This window comes from Dendroctonus ponderosae, unplaced genomic scaffold (assembly GCF_020466585.1).
Source record: "Dendroctonus ponderosae isolate FM_Combo_2020 unplaced genomic scaffold, Dpon_F_20191213v2 Dpon_F_20191213_1, whole genome shotgun sequence".
In the NCBI taxonomy this organism is placed as follows: domain Eukaryota; kingdom Metazoa; phylum Arthropoda; class Insecta; order Coleoptera; family Curculionidae; genus Dendroctonus; species Dendroctonus ponderosae.
This window is the reverse complement of record NW_026017110.1, coordinates 8,060,055-8,076,581: the sequence shown is the minus strand read 5'-3', so window position 1 is coordinate 8,076,581 and position 16,527 is coordinate 8,060,055. Positions and strand designations below refer to the sequence as shown.

Genomic DNA, 16,527 nt, shown 5'->3' with positions numbered 1-16,527 from the left:
CTTATGTTTACTTGGTTGCAAAAAATCCGGTTTTGGTGCGATTTTATTGAAATCATGTTAATTTCTTCTATAGATCGTAAAAATTACAAGTTTTTGCTTGTTCTCGATTGAATGTTCTCATTTTAAGCCAGCATTGACTTGGTTGGCAAAAGCCTAGAATAGTTTGCAGATTTCGCAAATACCTAGTGTTCAAAACGGTTATTTTTCGCGGAGCAGGAATAAAACCCATAAGAATTTGTACCACCGAGATATTTATTAACACATAATATGTATGCATCGTTACAGTACACACATTAAACTAAATTCACAGTCAAATTCCCATTACTCAAACTCTAAAAAACTTAACCAAGGATATCACAGAAATTTGACTTAAAAAATAAAAACTGTACAATGACAGGAAAAAAATGGAGACTATCGGCTACTCGGAAATTTGCAGGTAGATTGATGGCGCCTACTCTGTATACGAATACCTGAAGGTAAAAACTGCGAACATTACATTAACAACGTTATATTACTACAATAGAGGATTTGCATAATAAGAATATGGACAATACTTTGTAGGTTTTGGTTCGTGGTAACCGACCAAGTCTTTGCTTCTCTCACTGAGCTAATTTAAACCGACTGCTAGGCGACCACCAGCGGCTCATCGTCAGAAAAGCCGACAATCCGCGGACTGTCCTCTTCGTCTAGACTGTTGTCGTCGAATGTGGCCGCATCCGAGCGCGAGTTGTAATGCGAGTTGGCGAAACGCACAAAACTATTGTGCAGCCTTCTGTTGCGTATTATCAGGAACGCGATCACCCCTACCAGGGCCAACAGTACCAACAGACTGGGCACAATGATGCCCAGCATCGAGCTGCCCGCCGGTGGTCGCTCAATGAATTTGCTCACAGTTTCCGAAAGCAACGAGCTGAAGCCCTTTTCGGTCTTGATGCGAACGGAAAACGTAAACGTCGATCCCAAACTGTTCGTGTAGATGAACGGCGGATGTTTCACCGTGTATTTCTCGGCAGTGGCTTCGTTCAATCCGTTTCCTTCCTGCACCAGCACCTCGTAGGCGAAGTTTCCTCTCGGCATCGACTCAGATTCTTGCCAGTAGACGAAAAAGCTTCCGTTCGCTTCGGGAATCACTCGCACTTCACACGGCGGATAAATGGGCGGCGCCTCAAATTCCACGGGGCTGGTTGGCGTGGCGTTTGCCGTGGCGGTTGAGACTGTTACATTGTAGACGCCCCCTGCCTCTACAGCCACTTTGTGGCTCAGTTTATTGCTCACCATGATTCGCCAGGTCCTGTTCGAAGCTCTTTCGTTAATGGTTACCTGAAACAATTGTGTTGGATAACAGCAGCTGAAATGTAAAGCGATTTAGGGCAACCATGCAGCATACAAAATCTTTTAAATTCTTTCTGGATTTGGAGCGTGTTTTAGTGACATTTTCAGGAGCGCGTCCATAAATAACGGCCAATGGTCGTTTATAAAGAACTCATCCAGCATATAGGACAAGGAAGAGATTCCCTTGTATGCGGGAAAGAAACAGCGATATAGTCGCCCATAAACAGTGACACTATGGCTGACGGGAGCTGTCTTGTGTTTATAAACCCGCTCCTTAGTCAAATATCTTTGACAGATTGTGATAATTTCTAGTCTATACAAATTTAAGGCATTTTCGGAAAGTGCAACCCAAAACAACACTTACAATGTAATCGGCTTTGTCTTGGGATAGACAGCTTGGCTCCCAGTTGATGGCCATTTTCAAGTTATCCGCGCCTTCGGGTTGCACGCGTAACTTTTTGGGCGGCGCTCGCGGGTTCCACGAAGTGGTGAGCAGACTGTTGACGTTCGTCCATAGGGGGCCAATCCCGTAGGGCTCCACAAAGCCGACTGCGAAAAAGTACGACTCGCACGCGTCCAAGTTGTTGACGGTTGCAGTGAGTTGCGGCGTTTGATAACGGACAGCTGTAAACACAATTCGTTATGGACCAAAGGTATTTATTGTTGCTTCGTGTCTCTCTCAACGTGTATAATTTGCATCGTTTGAGTAACAAAGTTACTCGATCAACTCGTATATTACAAAGGCCTAGAAGGCTGACACGGAACGAAAAATTGCAAAACTTTCATTACAAGAGGGTTTTTTGTCTCCATAATTGCAAAAAAGCTTCGAAAATAGAATGTCTTCCAAATATTCGTGTCGTGTGCGAAGGTCTCGGCACAACAAATACATTAGAATCTAATGAGTGAACTTTGAACATCCAGTAGACTCTAATGTTGTTGTGCACTGGTACACCAACCTGCTAAAAGCTCTTGCATAGTGGTGCCGTAATAAACGCCATATTGCCAGGCAGCTTTTCCTGCCTTCTCCGGCCGTTTCCATGAAAGTTTCACCGAAGTTCCCAACGGTTTCACCACGTCGATTTGCACGATTTCAACACTCGGCAATGGGGCTCCGGGGGTGGCCATTTTGTAAGTGACCGCGGGGCCTACTAGGTGATTGCGGAACGCAAATATCTGCAGATTCAAAAGAAAATTTGAAGCAGTCAGCCGGGGAGAAAGTTATTTTTGCCTACCTGAGTGTAGTAAGTTTCTCCTGGGGCCAGATTGAGAGTAATGTTCTGGAACTGGGTGGAATAGGAGGGCAGACGCGGATACCTAAAGTCTTCGGTAGTAATGTTGAGAATGAAGCCATCAACTGGCCCCTGATAATTCCAAGAGATAATAGTGGATTTATTGCTGGTCGTTTCGAAGTGGATGTTGGCTACGCGTCCCAACTCAGCCTGCCCGTCGAAAGTCAGTCTCACCGGGGCCGACTGGTTGCTCATATACTGATTATTCATCGCCGATACCTGCAGGACGCATAAGATGACAAACTTGAAAAAAAGAAATTTTTTAGACGCTTGTCTTCTTACGGTGAAGATGTACGACTGCTTGTCCTGGAAATCAGCAGTCAACCGGTGGGAGGTTTTATTGCCCATCAGCGCGAGCGTGATTGGCCTGGATTCCGGTCGCGTCCAGCTTAGTCGGTACTTTTCAATTATCCCATTGGGATGCACCGGTGGATCCCAAGAAATCAACACCTGCGACCCATTCAGTTGTTTGGCTTTGACATTGACCGGAGGAGACGGCTTTCCTGGAAATGACCAATCAGGTGTTATTGGGCGATTGGTTTGTAACCGTTTAGCCAACTTACCGGCATCAGTGGTGACAACAAAGTACTTGGCGGGCGGAAAGACCGTCGTTTTGCCCTTCTGGCGCACGAAAACAGTCATGTTATATGCAGTGTAAGGCAGCAAATCCTTAAATTTGATCTCGGTCGCGTTGGTCCAGGTCACGTTACGCCACTGGTTCACCCCCACCTGGCAAATTGAGGGCAGGAACTCCAGTTCGATCTCCGGCTTGAAGGGCGATACGCCCCAGGAGAGCCACAAGCTGTTTTCGTCTGAGTAGAAAAGATTGATTTGCATGTCCATGACCTGCAATATTTGCAAGAGTGAGCAAATTCGATCTGTCTTTTTGTTTGCTTCCAACTTCCAAATCGGAAGGAATTTTTAAAGAACTTTTAAATGAAAAAAGCAGTTTTCGAGCATGTGAATCAAAGTCGTCCTATTGCTTATTGCGATATGTCCTACTGCTTTTCACATTTTTTTTCCAGGACCCAATCGCAAAAAATAGTAAATTTTTAGGTATCGGCGTTTTTACCTGGAAAATGATGGACTTTGAGGAACAATTCCGTTCGTCGTACCCATCGAAGCAGTTCGGGCGCCCATCGCACATGACTGATAGGGGATGGCAGCTGCCTCCATCGCAGGGAAAATACCCTAGGCTGCAACTGGGCGTGGCCGGCTCATTCACCTGCGGTTGGTCGCAGTATTTTTCGTCCGATTGGTCCGGACAGTTGGCAATGCCATTGCACACAAGTGCGCGCTGCAGGACCAAACGTAAGTTGATACGAGTTCATTTGGCCGAAGTCTTATTGAAAACTCACCGAAATGCAGCTGCCGTCGATCGCGCACTTGAAGTGGTTCTGCGGACACGTCATTCCAGTCGTTGAGCAGTTCTGTTCGTCTTCGCCGTTGGGACAATCGAAGCTGTGGTCGCACAACCAGGCGGACAGAATGCATTGGCCCGTGCTGCATCGGAACTGATTGTTCTTGCAAAGGGTGACCGGTGGTCGCTTGTTGGGCACCACGTTTTGCGGCACTTCTACATCTGCTTTGGAGCATCCGGCTTCGTCGCTTCCGTCCCCACAGTCGTTCACTTCGTCGCATTTCCACCAGAATGGAATACAGCGGTCGTTCTTGCACTTGAACATCCACTCTTGGCATGTGTCGTTCTGCATACCGAGAATCCACATGTGGATGAACTTGGCAAGTTTTCAATTAGAACCGGCTTACCTGGGAAGGCAGGAATCCGTTGGGGAATTTGGTGACTTCAGTTTTCGGCGTGGTGCAGTTCAATTCGTCTCTGCCATCCGTGCAGTCTCGGTCGCCGTCGCATAGCCAAGTGTTGAAGATGCAGCGATTCTGCGGTGGTCCACATGAAAACTGGAATTCACTGCACACGTTTTCCGTGCAGCCTGTTTCATCGGAACCATCTCTGACAAAAGAAACTGGGTAAATTATCCTGCAGACACAACCAGCCGTCGGTTTTATTTATCTAAGAATCAAATGACCATGCTAGATTATTTATATCTTTTGCTGCTAGTTGCTTCAGATTTGCGGACGTTGGGGAAAAGATAGACAATTTTCTCCCGTCTTATTTGCAAATGCTACTTTAAAATGTTCTACTTGCTGTAATAGCTAAATAACTTTGCATTTGCACCCTTAGTTTATATACACTTTGATCAATATTCCAAGCCGAACGCGAAGGAAATGCATGTAAAATACATGAAAAAACTAACATGCAATTTTTTGGCAGGTTGGCCGAGGACGGTTAGAGAGGTAAGTGACCATTAGTTGAGTAAGAGCAACCATTAGTTGAGACCATGAAGGTACTTATCGCGATTCGAAGTCAGGTCGTCTTTTACCAAACGCGCATTCTTCTCAAAAATTTGTAAAATTGACTCGAATTGGAAACCGTCAGGCTTTAAAGAACAAACCTTCCGTTTTCTAATGCACGAGACCGCACCTCCCTGACTCTTTTGGTTTGGTTAGCTCAGAAGGAAATGTTATATACCTGCAATCCGGTTCTCCGTCACATTTCCATGTGCTAGGAATGCAGGTGACTGCGCCAGACTTGCACTGGAACTCGTCCTCCCCCTTACATTGGGTGGGACGGTCGGGATCGCAATTACGCTCGTCCGTGTTGTCGCGACAGTCGTTCTCGCCGTCACAGCGCCAGCTCTTCGATATGCACCGTCCGTTGTCGCAAGAAAACTGAGAATCTGTGCAGTTCTGGCGTGGGCAGTTTACCTCATCCGAACCGTCTACACAGTCCGTTTCGTAGTCACACCTGCAAAGGACATGAGTCGAATTCGAATTGCAAACGAACGGGGTCGCTTTGCGTACTTCCAATAATGTGGCAGACACTTTCCGTCGCCACACGAATGGAAACTGGGCGGGCAAGTGGCGATGTTGCATCGGTCCTCGTCCGAGTTGTCGCCGCAGTCGTCTTCGCCGTCACAGTTCCAGCCCTTGGGAATGCACAGCCGGTTGGTGCAGGCAAAGTGGTCGGGACTACACGAGTTGCCCACGGTCGTGCAGGTGCCGTTGGCAAGTGGGGCGGCGCTCCCGGGGCACAAACACGTTCCGTCCTTGGTAGTTATCATGCCGTCCGGACACAAACAGACTGAGCCGTGCGGCAAGCCGACACAGATGTGCGAACACTTGAGGTTGGAACAGGCGTTGTGTCCTGCAAAGTTAACAAATTGCCCTGACGGTCGGAGGACTAAATCAGCTTCTACTGACCTGTTTGTAGTCCGTGTGTGAAGACCTTCAAGTCCATGAGTCCGGGCAGATTTTCGAGCACCACCTGGATGCCCGTGGTGCCTCCCACCATGTCCTTGTCCCTTTTGAAAATGGCGTTTTTCTTCCAATCGTCCCAGTAGATGTCGTTTTTGAACACAGCCACGCCAAACGGGTGCGGCACTATATCAGTAGACTCCACCACATAGACCATTCCGCCGCCCTGCAAGTCCGAGCTGCCGATATAGTCCTTTCGGGCGTCCACCCAGTAAATCCTGCAAAACATTCCACTCTATCAATTGACCAAACCTTTCGCGATCGGGCTGATTCCTACCGGTTGCTCACGTAATCCACAGTGATGCCATTGGGCCATTCGACTTTTTCCTTGTCGAACAGCAGGGTAACATTGGAGCCGTCCAAGTTGGCGCGCTTAATGCATGGATCCTCAGTAGACCAGTCGGTCCAAAACAGGTAACCGGCAGGCGGATGAACGGCGATGCCACGCGGCTTCTTCAGGTCCTTGTTGTCGAGAATGGTCCGCCTCATGCGACCGCTGTGATTGATGTCAGTCCGAATCAGCTCGATCTTCACGCGATTGCCATCGACGAAATACAACGTCTTGGAGATCCAGTCCAGTGCCATTCCCTCCACTGAGGCCAAGTCGTGCGACACCAAAGTCTCCACCCTGCTGCCATTGGAGAAGCACTGGCGATTGATAGTGTCCAAGTTGATGTCCGCCCAGTACACGCAGTTGGTGCTCATGTCGAACTCCACCGCAATCACGTTTTTCAGGTTCTTGATGGGTAGCGGTTCGAGAGTGTTGCTCACCAGGTTGTAACGCGAGATGTTCTCCCGTAAGGCGAACAGCAGGAAATCGTCGGCTTCCTGAAAGGGACACGGCAGGATATCCGGCAAATAGTGTTGCTCGAATCCTTCCACACATTTATCGCCCGAGATCTTCCTATAGCCTTTAGAGCGTTCGTAAAAGCTGCCGGGTTGGCAGAAATGATATGGCACCGCGTACGGATCGACGTTTTCCAGGCTCTTGTCTCGGATACATCTGGGAATGGTGTCGTCCACCCTAATAAACCCAAAGTCGCACTCAAAGTCGAACACATCGCAGCTGCATGGTTTCTTTGAGAGCACTCGAACATAGTCCAGGCCGTTGAGACAGTTGGCGTGCCGCATTCTTCTCTCGTAGGTGACTTGCTGACCCATAACACACGGAATGTAGCTGCGCTTGTCGTCGCTCTTGCTCGGCGTCCACATTTTGTAATCCTTGTCCGTGCACACTCTGGGAAAAACCTTCGTCAAGTTCACCTTCACAATGATCCAGCTGTGCTCCTTCGGCAACGATCCGAACATGGTAAACACCGTCGTGTTTTCGCCCGGTTCAGTCATCAGCCCATACAGCCGGATCTCCTCGTTGTGGAACTGGGTTTGGTTCCAGTTCTCTCCCTCGTCAGTCGAGTAGAGAATGTGCCGCGTCTCCCCATTTGATTTGTAGTACTTGACAGCGGACAATACTCCTCCATGGTCTCCCATGTTGAAGAAGTACAGCTCCCGAAGAGTTTGACGCCAGCTCAAGCCCCCATCCACGCTAATGTAAACGCCGTAATGGCCTTTAAGGTTCTGCCCGAGCACGCCAGTCGCAATTATGGTGCCTGGAGCGGACTTGCTCGACTGAATCGGCACTGAGCGGCTCTCAGGATAGATCTGGCTGAACTTCTGGCTCAGATGCAACGAGCAGTTCTTGGAGGGCAGGCAACCCGTGTCTTGTCCTTCCACGTCATTTGCCGGCGGTTGAACCAGCCTCCAAGTCGCACCATGATCATACGTGATTACAGAGCCCAAATGATGCGGCCCTAATTGGTTGTTGCCGTTGGTTGGCTTCGAAACCACTTTGGACGCGATGTAGATCCCGGTCATGCCCTCCACTTTGTAAACGTCGGCAAACGGCTCGTCTGACACATGGCTAAAGATATAAAAAACATTTTAGTTGTTGGAGGACCGCCTCAAGGAAATCTCAAAGTTGAATGTTTTTCGCGAAGTAAGCAGACCGAAGTTTTACATTTGCTTTGCGAATTTATTCAATAGATACCAATTATTAAAATAGTCCTAATGGCTTTCGCCTCGAAGCTAATCTCTTCATACCCGTTAGGGAATGAGGGTTGAGCTTAAATTGCTGCGTATCCCACGTTAACCTCCTAAATCGTGCGTCAACTTACTCAACCAAAGTGCCTTTCCATGTGGTATTGGGAAAGAAAGCGAACACGTCCTTAATGGAGAGCGTGAAGCGGACTTTTCCTTCCGTGCCTCCCAAATTGTCCGAAACGTACAAGTTGGAACTGGTTGGGGAATGACTGGCCGCCACAAGGGCTCTGCTTCCAGTCACATCAGCCACGAAAAAGTTGCTGATATTGAGCGCAGTGTCGAACATACACAGCAGCTGTTTGCTGAGCAAATGAGACACGTATAGTTCCAAACCCTAAAACAATACATAAATCATTCGTTTGCAAACGAGGAATTAAAGTGCGCCTCGAATAAGAGCCACATTTGCGTTTAGAACGGTGGAGATTTTATAAAGCGCAAACTGCCGCCCTAGACTTGCCTCAGAACTTTTTTTAAAGTTTGTCATTCGAATAAGCGCGAATATGCTCGCAACGGAACGATTTAACAAACGGAACGATTAAAAATGAATATCTGCGCTATTTTCAAGGTACTTGGCGTTATTTCATTTAAAATAAGGCAAATTTTTGTTTTTTTGTTCTGTTTGCCCGATTCGGGCGATGCTTATCTTATCGTCTAGCTCTTTTAAGGTAAGCGCGTATTTATGCGCAATTGTTCAATTCTTAATCAATCACCCAGTATATGTAAAAAAATATCCTTATCGATCGCATAGTTTACCAACAAATCCACTAAATAAAACATCGCGCTATCATTTTTGATAAAGCATTAAGCGGTTAATCCGCATAGAATCAATGCAGCTTTAGAACAAGGCTTGATACGAACATCTATATTTAGATGGTAAACAAAGCAAAAGCTGGTAGGTCAAAGTGTGATGAATGTTTTTATTCGTTGTTGTGCGATGCTTGAAGAGGAGCAGATTCAATTGAGGGCAATTGTCCAATTTGGAACGTAACCGGGCAATTTTGCCAAATCAACAGCGTCGCCTGCGGTTTGTTCTCGATTGGCTTACCGATGATCCGTTTTTCGTCGTAAACAAATAGTCGCCTTTCAAGAAGAAATCCTGAATATTGGTGGCATAGACTTCGCTCACGCGATTTTTGAACAGATTGTTCGAGTAGATGATGCTGCCGCGGCCGTTGGGCTCATTTCGATGGAGTAAAAGTTGCGCATTGTCTCCGCTTTTGATCCAGTACATTGCCTTGACAAACTCGTGGGCCAGCCGAAAGGACGCACCCAAATCCTCAGTGATCCAGAGCTGAAACCCAACGTTAGATTGCATCTGGATGTTGGTCACAAACTAGCCACCTACTCGTTGTTGGGTGTCGTTTTTGTCCAAAATCAGGAACATGGACGGTTGCAAGTCGTGGAAAGACACCTCACTAGGCGTGAACTTCAGTTCGATCCTCTGGAACGTCTTGCCATAGTCCGTGGTGATGAAAAGCAAGTTGTTGACGATATCAGTGAAGACAAACTGAAAAACCAGTCGATTTTGGCACCCAACTGCCCAATAAGTCCGCTATTGAACTCACTTGAGAATTCAGGGTGGGATGATTGTAAAACTTGTCCAAGAGCGCGTAGCGCCCATTGGGCAGCTTGAACTGGTCACTCTTGTCCGCATAAGAGTCTCCATCGTCAAAGGAAATGAACACCGCGGATGGTTTAGTTAGTTTCGGGTCAAACTGGGTGACCAGAGGGTCTCTAGCCAGGCAAATGATCACTTTGCTTTTATCACCCACCCAATGAACCATCAATTGCTTATGACTGTCATTCAGATGATTTATCTGAAAAAGAACGATCAAAATTATCAATTTTATTTGAGCTTGGATTGGAGTTTGTTAAAATGATATACACGATGACAATCAATTAGATTTAATCCAGAGCGACCACAATCGAGCGGAAGTGATTTTTATTAAATAAATCCAAGCCCCGGCCAACGGAGGATCAGGACAATCAAGCCTTATTTACCACTTAGCATTATTGTTGAGGCCACTCTGTATTGCACACAAAGCCCGCGTGACTGCCTGAGTCACTTGAAATTTACACGTATAAACGCTATCGCTGTTATTCCAATAACAAGCAGTCAATGTATTTTATTTTATCTGTAATGTAAATTTAACTTGGGCTTACTAGGCACTTATTAGGGCGGCCAAGCGTTACTTCTACTGATAAGGTTTGAGGCCAATAACAAACGTTTTACAACGATTTAAACTCTTTTGGGTTCAAATAAGGAGCAGTGGACGAGGAAACGGTTGGCTCCAAAGTTGACCTCTTGGAGGGCATCTGACGAGCGAAAAACTTTCTTATCGCACCGCCTGAATCAGCCAAAAACTTTTGTTATTTGAAACTGGATCTCTGCCTGGCAATTGGCGAATTTGATAACTTTGCTGACTCAACAGGACATAGTACAGCCGTTTCTATGCTGACACCAAATCTTTAAGGGTTCACATAGCAATTTTTTCTCAATCTAATTGACAAAATGTTATCGGGGATGTACAAAGAAGACAGTGGTAGTTGGCAATAGAGATCTATTTCTGGCCACTGTTCAGGCAATTAGCTCGTAAAATATGTACACAAAACTACCTTGGTATCCACCAAATCGTCAACAACCGGCATCTCTGGGTTGGAGGCACGCCGATAACGTCCTCCAGTGTCCTCGTTGGGCTCCTCATCGAGAAAAAAGTTGAAAGTGCGTCCTCCCGCAGTGTCCAAGTTCCCGTACAAAGTTTTTGTGGGTTCACTGTTTGTCGCGAAAAACGGCGAGAAAATCAGCAGGATAAATATGAAACGCATTCTGAGCGCAGTGCGATCAGCCGCGACTTATGTGGGGAAATAATACTTATTAGCTTCGTCACTTATTAAACACAGCACTTAAATGACAAAGCATCTGCAAACCAACACAAAAACACAAAACCGAAACGTCACTGTCAATTTTGAGTGACAATATTCAGGCCAGTGATGTCGCTTTTCAACTAGTTTTCATCTGGTTGAACTTTTTTGAGTGGAGGTTTTGAGCTTTATGGCGCAGTTTTCAATTGATGATCTCAACTGAGTTTAGAAGTATCGAATTGGGTTGGACGCCATTATTAGTCAAGGGTAGTTCAAGAGTTTTACGCAACTTTGTAACCTAGAGCTGGTTGGCAGCGCTTGGGGAATGGAGAAGTTTTATATTGTCCGGCAACGCTGTTAACGTGGAAGGGGGACAAGTAAGAAAGAAGAGTGAAACGGCATAAGCGCCCTTATCGGCGGCCGCTAGACCTAGTATTTGGCGCGGGCTATTCAAATGCATATATATTTATTTTCTTTGTAAAATTTGAACATTTTATAAGTACTTTGACGAAATGGTGCAAAGTTGTTTAAATTCATTTTCATAACTCACACTCATTCTGTCTGTAAATGTACGTAAATACTGGCTAGAGGCGTAAGTTATGTCAAATACAGGGTGAGTCAAAACTGGCGGCCAGGGGCGGATCCAGCTTTCGAGTCAGGAGCCGGTCAAGTAGTAGAAATTCAGTCTTTTGTTGTCTATGAAAAAAGATAAATTATCGCTAGTCGACATGAACCCAGCAGGGGTGTTGTGGTGTGTTTCTTCTAGAGGTGTTGTCTAGGGATGTTTGAGAAGTTCGGAAAAAACAGTAAACATTTAATTGTTATTAAAAACTGAGGTATTTGCAAAAAACTAGATCAGACCTTCGGCAACAATGTTTTTCAATCTGCCTCATTAACATAACGTAAATACCTGTTGTTTAGACACGTCTAAAGACATTAGAGCAAAAATATTTTCACATCAAGATAATGCGGTTTTTACCACATATTAATTTTTTTTTACAAACTTCTTTTTGGGTATTTTGCCTCAAAAATTGTTGTCTTTAAAAAAGACAGAATTTCCTCACGTCTTTTATTACAAATTGATAAATAGTGCTCCTATTTCGCAATAATAAAGAATTATTTAACAAAAAGTAATCAAGATTACTTAATTAATAATTAATTATTTAATTCTTGATTACTTTTTGATAAATAATTCGTTCTTATTGCGAAATAGGGGCACTATTTATCAATCTGTAATAAAAGACGTGAGGAAATTCTGTCTTTTTTAAAGACAAAAATTTTTGAGGCGAAATACCCAAAAAGAAGTTTGTAAAAAAATGAATCCGCCTCAACAATATAGAACTTATCCACATATTAAATGTTGATTTAAATTGTTGTCTCAAAAAGTTTTATTGTTTGTTATGTTTTCTGTAAAGTATTTAATGTATTGTTTAAGTATTTTATCTTTACTTGTCTCTACCTATGAACTTTACTGTAAATTGGTCTGTTGCTCGGCTCATATCAGTGATGACGTCATGGTGAGTACGAATTGAATAACCTCTCATTAGTGACACGAGCAGTTCGTAAGTAAAATTGTCATCACAGAACATCCCCTCTTGGGGATTTTTTGTGGTTGTCATTTGTCACTTTTTATTAACTCCCGCTGTCTGTTTCATTCTGAGGCAAAATTGGAGTGGTGTTTCTTGATTTAAAAATCTATTTTTTTGTCGGAAACAGTGCTATTTCTTAGTTAAGTCAAATCAATGCATTGCTGTCATTGTTATCATTCCTTAGACAATTAATACTAGGCTAAGGACTAGACTTAGTGATTTCAATTCCGGTTTTTCAACATTGACTCGTCTGGGGCTGTTACCAAGCCAAAAAACTCTGAGAAGATGGACAACCAGGTGGAGCCTGAGCTCGTTCGTGAGCAGATGAATGATGATGTAAAGTCGTCAACGGCAGCGGAGCCAAATGGAGATGAAGATGTGCCTGAAGGCTTCTTCGACGACTTTCTCAAGGAAGACTTCATGGCAGGGTTGGATATAATTGACGAGGACAATGACGAATCAGACGCTTTGTTAGAAAGCCAAAAGCAGGAAACACTGCCGGTTGACAATGCCAGAGGCAGCAGCAAGGGTAAGTTAGACAGTGTTGAAGTGGAGTCTCCAAAGGCAGTGGACCAATCGAAGCAAGAAGCTGCAGTATCAACGCTGAAGAAGTCAGGGAATAAGCGAGGCGTAGATGCAGATTTTTTCGATATTAGGAGAGACCCGGAAAAGACTCGTCAGGCCATTGCAAAGGATAAAATGAAAGGTGTTAAAGATAAGGAGAAGCGGCTGATAACGGACATCGTGCAAACTGGGTTGGTGCCCCCCGGCATGGAACTGGAAGTGGACATTAACGAAGTATGCCAGCTGGACAAGGGCGAAAACGCAGCCATACAGGGCAAACCAAAGCCTGACATTTCTAAAGAGAAAGACGAAGGACATAGTAAGAAGCGCAAGCGATCCTCTAAGGAGAGTGATAAGCAAAAACGCGCCAAATTGGACAAAAGCCGCGCGAGCAATCGGAGCCCAGAAGCAAAGGGGCGAACAGTCAATCGAGTTGATCTTACTACGAACCACTACAAGAATTCCAGTCCATTACTTGAAGAATGGGTGCGTAAACTCAGTCCGCTGAGACGCAATTCAAGGCGAAGTTCCCACCACAGAAAGCGATCTTCAAGCCCTCGCAGTCCAATGCACCGAAGGAGGTCGAAAAGCAGAAGCTTATCAGATCGAAGGAGCTTCAGACGATCCAGAAGCAGAGATTGGTCGCCGAAGTACCGCAGACACCGCAGAGACAAAAGCTACAGTCCTGAGAGTAGTGCAAGTCGACCCAGGAGGTCTCGTCCTCGTAAAGAAGAAAAGATGTCTTTTCTGGAGGAACTTGCGGCAAAACTGAACGAAAAACATCCTCCAACTGGATATGCTCCTGTGCCGAATTATCAAGCGCACAACATGGTTCCCCTGGTTCAGCCCTATCCGCAGTTCTTCAATCCCGCTGCTCCAATGCCTGCAGTGATCCAGCCCCCTCAGTACGATGAAAGTTTTTTCATTGGAAATTCCCATATGCAGCCCGCAGTCGTCAACCAGTTTGAGGAGAATTTCCCGCCTAAGCTGCCAGTTAGTGACATCCATGGACGCTCCTTCCACTCCAACCAGTTGACTACTCACAGTGAAGATAATTTGTTCTCCGCCAAAGACATCCCCAAAGTACGCGAAACACCGCTTCTGGTTTGGATGCTAATTTAATGGTTTTCTGCTTTTAGCTGTTTGCGGACAGGAGGATTAAGCTAAGTGATTTCTTGGCACTTACCGCCAAACCCTCAGGTGTGCTTCTTCTTATGAATTAGATTTATTATTTGAATTTCCTTTGTTTGCTCGACTTTGGGAAGTATGCGATTTGCGTACTTCCGGGAGCCAAAAGTTGCTGATAATTATCGCCCGATGGCTTTAGTATGGCTAAATATGTTGTTTTTTCTTATACAGTGAGTAATACAACTGCCTCAAAGTTGCAGGAGAAAATTAAAGGTAAGTTCGGCCATTAGTGGCGCTGTGTGTTGACATTGCGACTTAGTGAGGAGCGTTTTCAATTGATGTGTGCCTGGCTTACAGTGATCCAGCGCTGCCAGAATGCAATTAAAATTCTCAACGAGCAAAAGTTCAGTGGACCTCTGGTGGTGTACAAGACTGCCTCCCAAGAGAATCTGCAGGAAGTGACTGTGTCGCCCCTACTAAAGAAACCGGTCGGGCAGCTGCCCTTCACCACACCGGGCATGGAAGTTTTCCCGAAGGACTTCAAGGAATGCTGCGTTATGCTGCTTACCAAGGTTGGAGTCACCAGTGGGCCTTCTGGCGGTGAGCAGGTGCCACTCAGAGAACCATCTCGAACGCGTTCAATGGCTTCTAAGCTGCCGCCTTCGTGGTTTTGCAATCCGCCATCCCCAGCGATTAACTCGATGAGCACGCAAACCGATAGGGAGTTTTCTTCCTGTCGGGAATGTCTTCGACGACGCTCCACCCCGTTGACCAATAGTGCCGTGCAGACTGAAAATCCAGTGCTAACATTCTCAGTTAGCACGCAAGTGAGCGAGTCGGATTTCTATGCGATGATTCCCAAAACTCAATCGCTCGCCTCACTCACCCCCGCTCAATTACTCGGTAAGCAGTTGGTGGTGGATCAGGCGCGATCCAGCAGACTCAGTCGGTTACCTTCACCTCCGCCCGCTCCATTTATCCGCTCGCAAAACAACCCCTACGGGTCCTCTCTATTTAATCAAGCGAAACTTTCGCAAATTACACAGTCAAAGTCTGCGAGCGAACAGAACTTGTTTAACGGCGATCGCGGAAGAAGCAGGTTCCATAAAAGGTTTTGATTTGAGTGGTACCTGTTCATAGCTCTTAAGTTGATACCGCTAAACTGTACTTGCAATATGAAACAATGTTCACTTGTAGCATATTAAAGACTATGATTTTCCTTTTGTGTATTTCTTAAGGGGCCTTTTGTCGCTTGGCAGCACGCAAATCTTGGTAGTTATTACTGATTTGGGTAACGATCAGGATTTGCCGAAAGGTAAGCACGGTTTAAGATTACCTCTGGTTCCCATCCTCAGTTGCCCTTCGGTGGTTAAACACCACTTTCTTATGATGACTAAAGCGCGTGTAAGAAAGTTTAGTCCGAAAGAAGCTGATTCGACTTTGTACAGACTTATTAATATTTTAGAAGTAAGAAATGATAGCGAATGTTCTGAGCCCTCGCATTTTATACGATTCTTCGTTGTACATTTGACCATTTCACTCGGAAACTTTGCGATAAACGACATAGGTTGGCAATTGGCCGCAGGGGTCAGTTCTGGGGCCACTGTTGTTTTCCTTGTATGTTGCCGATATGGAGGAAAGTATTGTTAATTCTAAACTTCAACAGTTTGCAGACGATTCTCAATTGTATATTTCTTTTAATCCCAATCAACATGAAAATTTTGCAACAAAAATTAACGAAGATTTAAAAAATATAAGCGCTTATGCACAAAATAACAATTTAAAACTTAATGCTACAAAGTCATGTATTATGCTGTTAGGAGAAAATAAAAACCAAATATCCAGTATAAATAAAAACCTAAATATAATATTAAATAATGAACGGTTGCCTATTGTTACAGAAGCCAAAAATTTAGGAATCTATTTTGATACTAGACTCACTTTTGAAACGCATGTTAAAAGAAAACTAAGCATTGCATACCTTCGACTAAAAAAACTGTATAACATAAAAAAATATCTGCCTCAAAAAACGAAATTTTATTTGTGTAATTCTTTGGTTTTATCTTTACTTGACTATGGCGATGCTGTTTATCATGGTTCTTTAACTAATAAAACTGCAAAATCCATCCAAAAGTTGCAAAATACCTGTATGCGGTTTGCATATGATGTTCCATACCGGCAGCATGTTACACCTTATTTAAATAATTATTCAGTTTTGTCCATGGCAAATCGGCGTAAATTACACTTACATAATTTTATTTATAGAATTTTAAAGTCCAAGCAACCATCTTATCTGTATAAACTTTTTATCACAAGAGATCATCCTCATCAAA

The 16,527-nt window shown here is 44.8% G+C and overlaps 2 protein-coding genes and 1 long non-coding RNA gene across 3 annotated transcripts; 1 reads left to right on the top strand and 2 right to left on the bottom strand.

Moving 5' to 3' along the window:
* Positions 1-232: 232 nt before the first annotated feature.
* Positions 233-11,107, bottom strand: LOC109540820 (sortilin-related receptor; the record flags this gene model as incomplete). Its single annotated transcript, XM_019909311.2, is given in 18 exon segments — positions 233-1,320; positions 1,697-1,956; positions 2,289-2,505; positions 2,565-2,840; positions 2,904-3,124; positions 3,185-3,467; positions 3,694-3,918; positions 3,980-4,327; positions 4,389-4,590; positions 5,170-5,445; positions 5,502-5,844; positions 5,901-6,172; positions 6,232-7,872; positions 8,126-8,385; positions 9,097-9,342; positions 9,397-9,558; positions 9,617-9,868; positions 10,668-11,107. Coding segments are annotated over 18 exon segments (6,390 nt in total). The 3' UTR covers positions 233-624.
* A 1,262-nt stretch (positions 11,108-12,369) lies between these two features.
* Positions 12,370-15,413, top strand: LOC109540838. Its single transcript, XM_019909329.2, has 4 exons — positions 12,370-14,149; positions 14,206-14,266; positions 14,426-14,467; positions 14,552-15,413. The coding sequence occupies exons 1-4, from the start codon at positions 12,788-12,790 to the stop codon at positions 15,310-15,312; spliced, it is 2,226 nt and encodes a 741-aa protein (XP_019764888.2). The 5' UTR covers positions 12,370-12,787; the 3' UTR covers positions 15,313-15,413.
* Positions 15,414-16,034: 621 nt separating this feature from the next.
* LOC125505674 lies at positions 16,035-16,527 on the bottom strand. Its single transcript, XR_007282330.1, has 2 exons — positions 16,444-16,527; positions 16,035-16,386 (listed from the first exon to the last, which is right to left on the bottom strand). It is a non-coding gene; the product is annotated as an uncharacterized LOC125505674 (long non-coding RNA).

Excerpts from the sequence above, each read along its gene's own strand:
- LOC109540838 (XM_019909329.2), top strand. The coding sequence starts at position 12,788 with ATGGACAACCAGGTGGAGCCTGAGCTCGTTCGTGAGCAGATGAATGAT. Across the intron at positions 14,150-14,205 it reads CCGCCAAAGACATCCCCAAA|CTGTTTGCGGACAGGAGGAT; the intron begins GTACGCGAAACA and ends TTCTGCTTTTAG. Across the intron at positions 14,267-14,425 it reads ACTTACCGCCAAACCCTCAG|TGAGTAATACAACTGCCTCA; the intron begins GTGTGCTTCTTC and ends TTTCTTATACAG.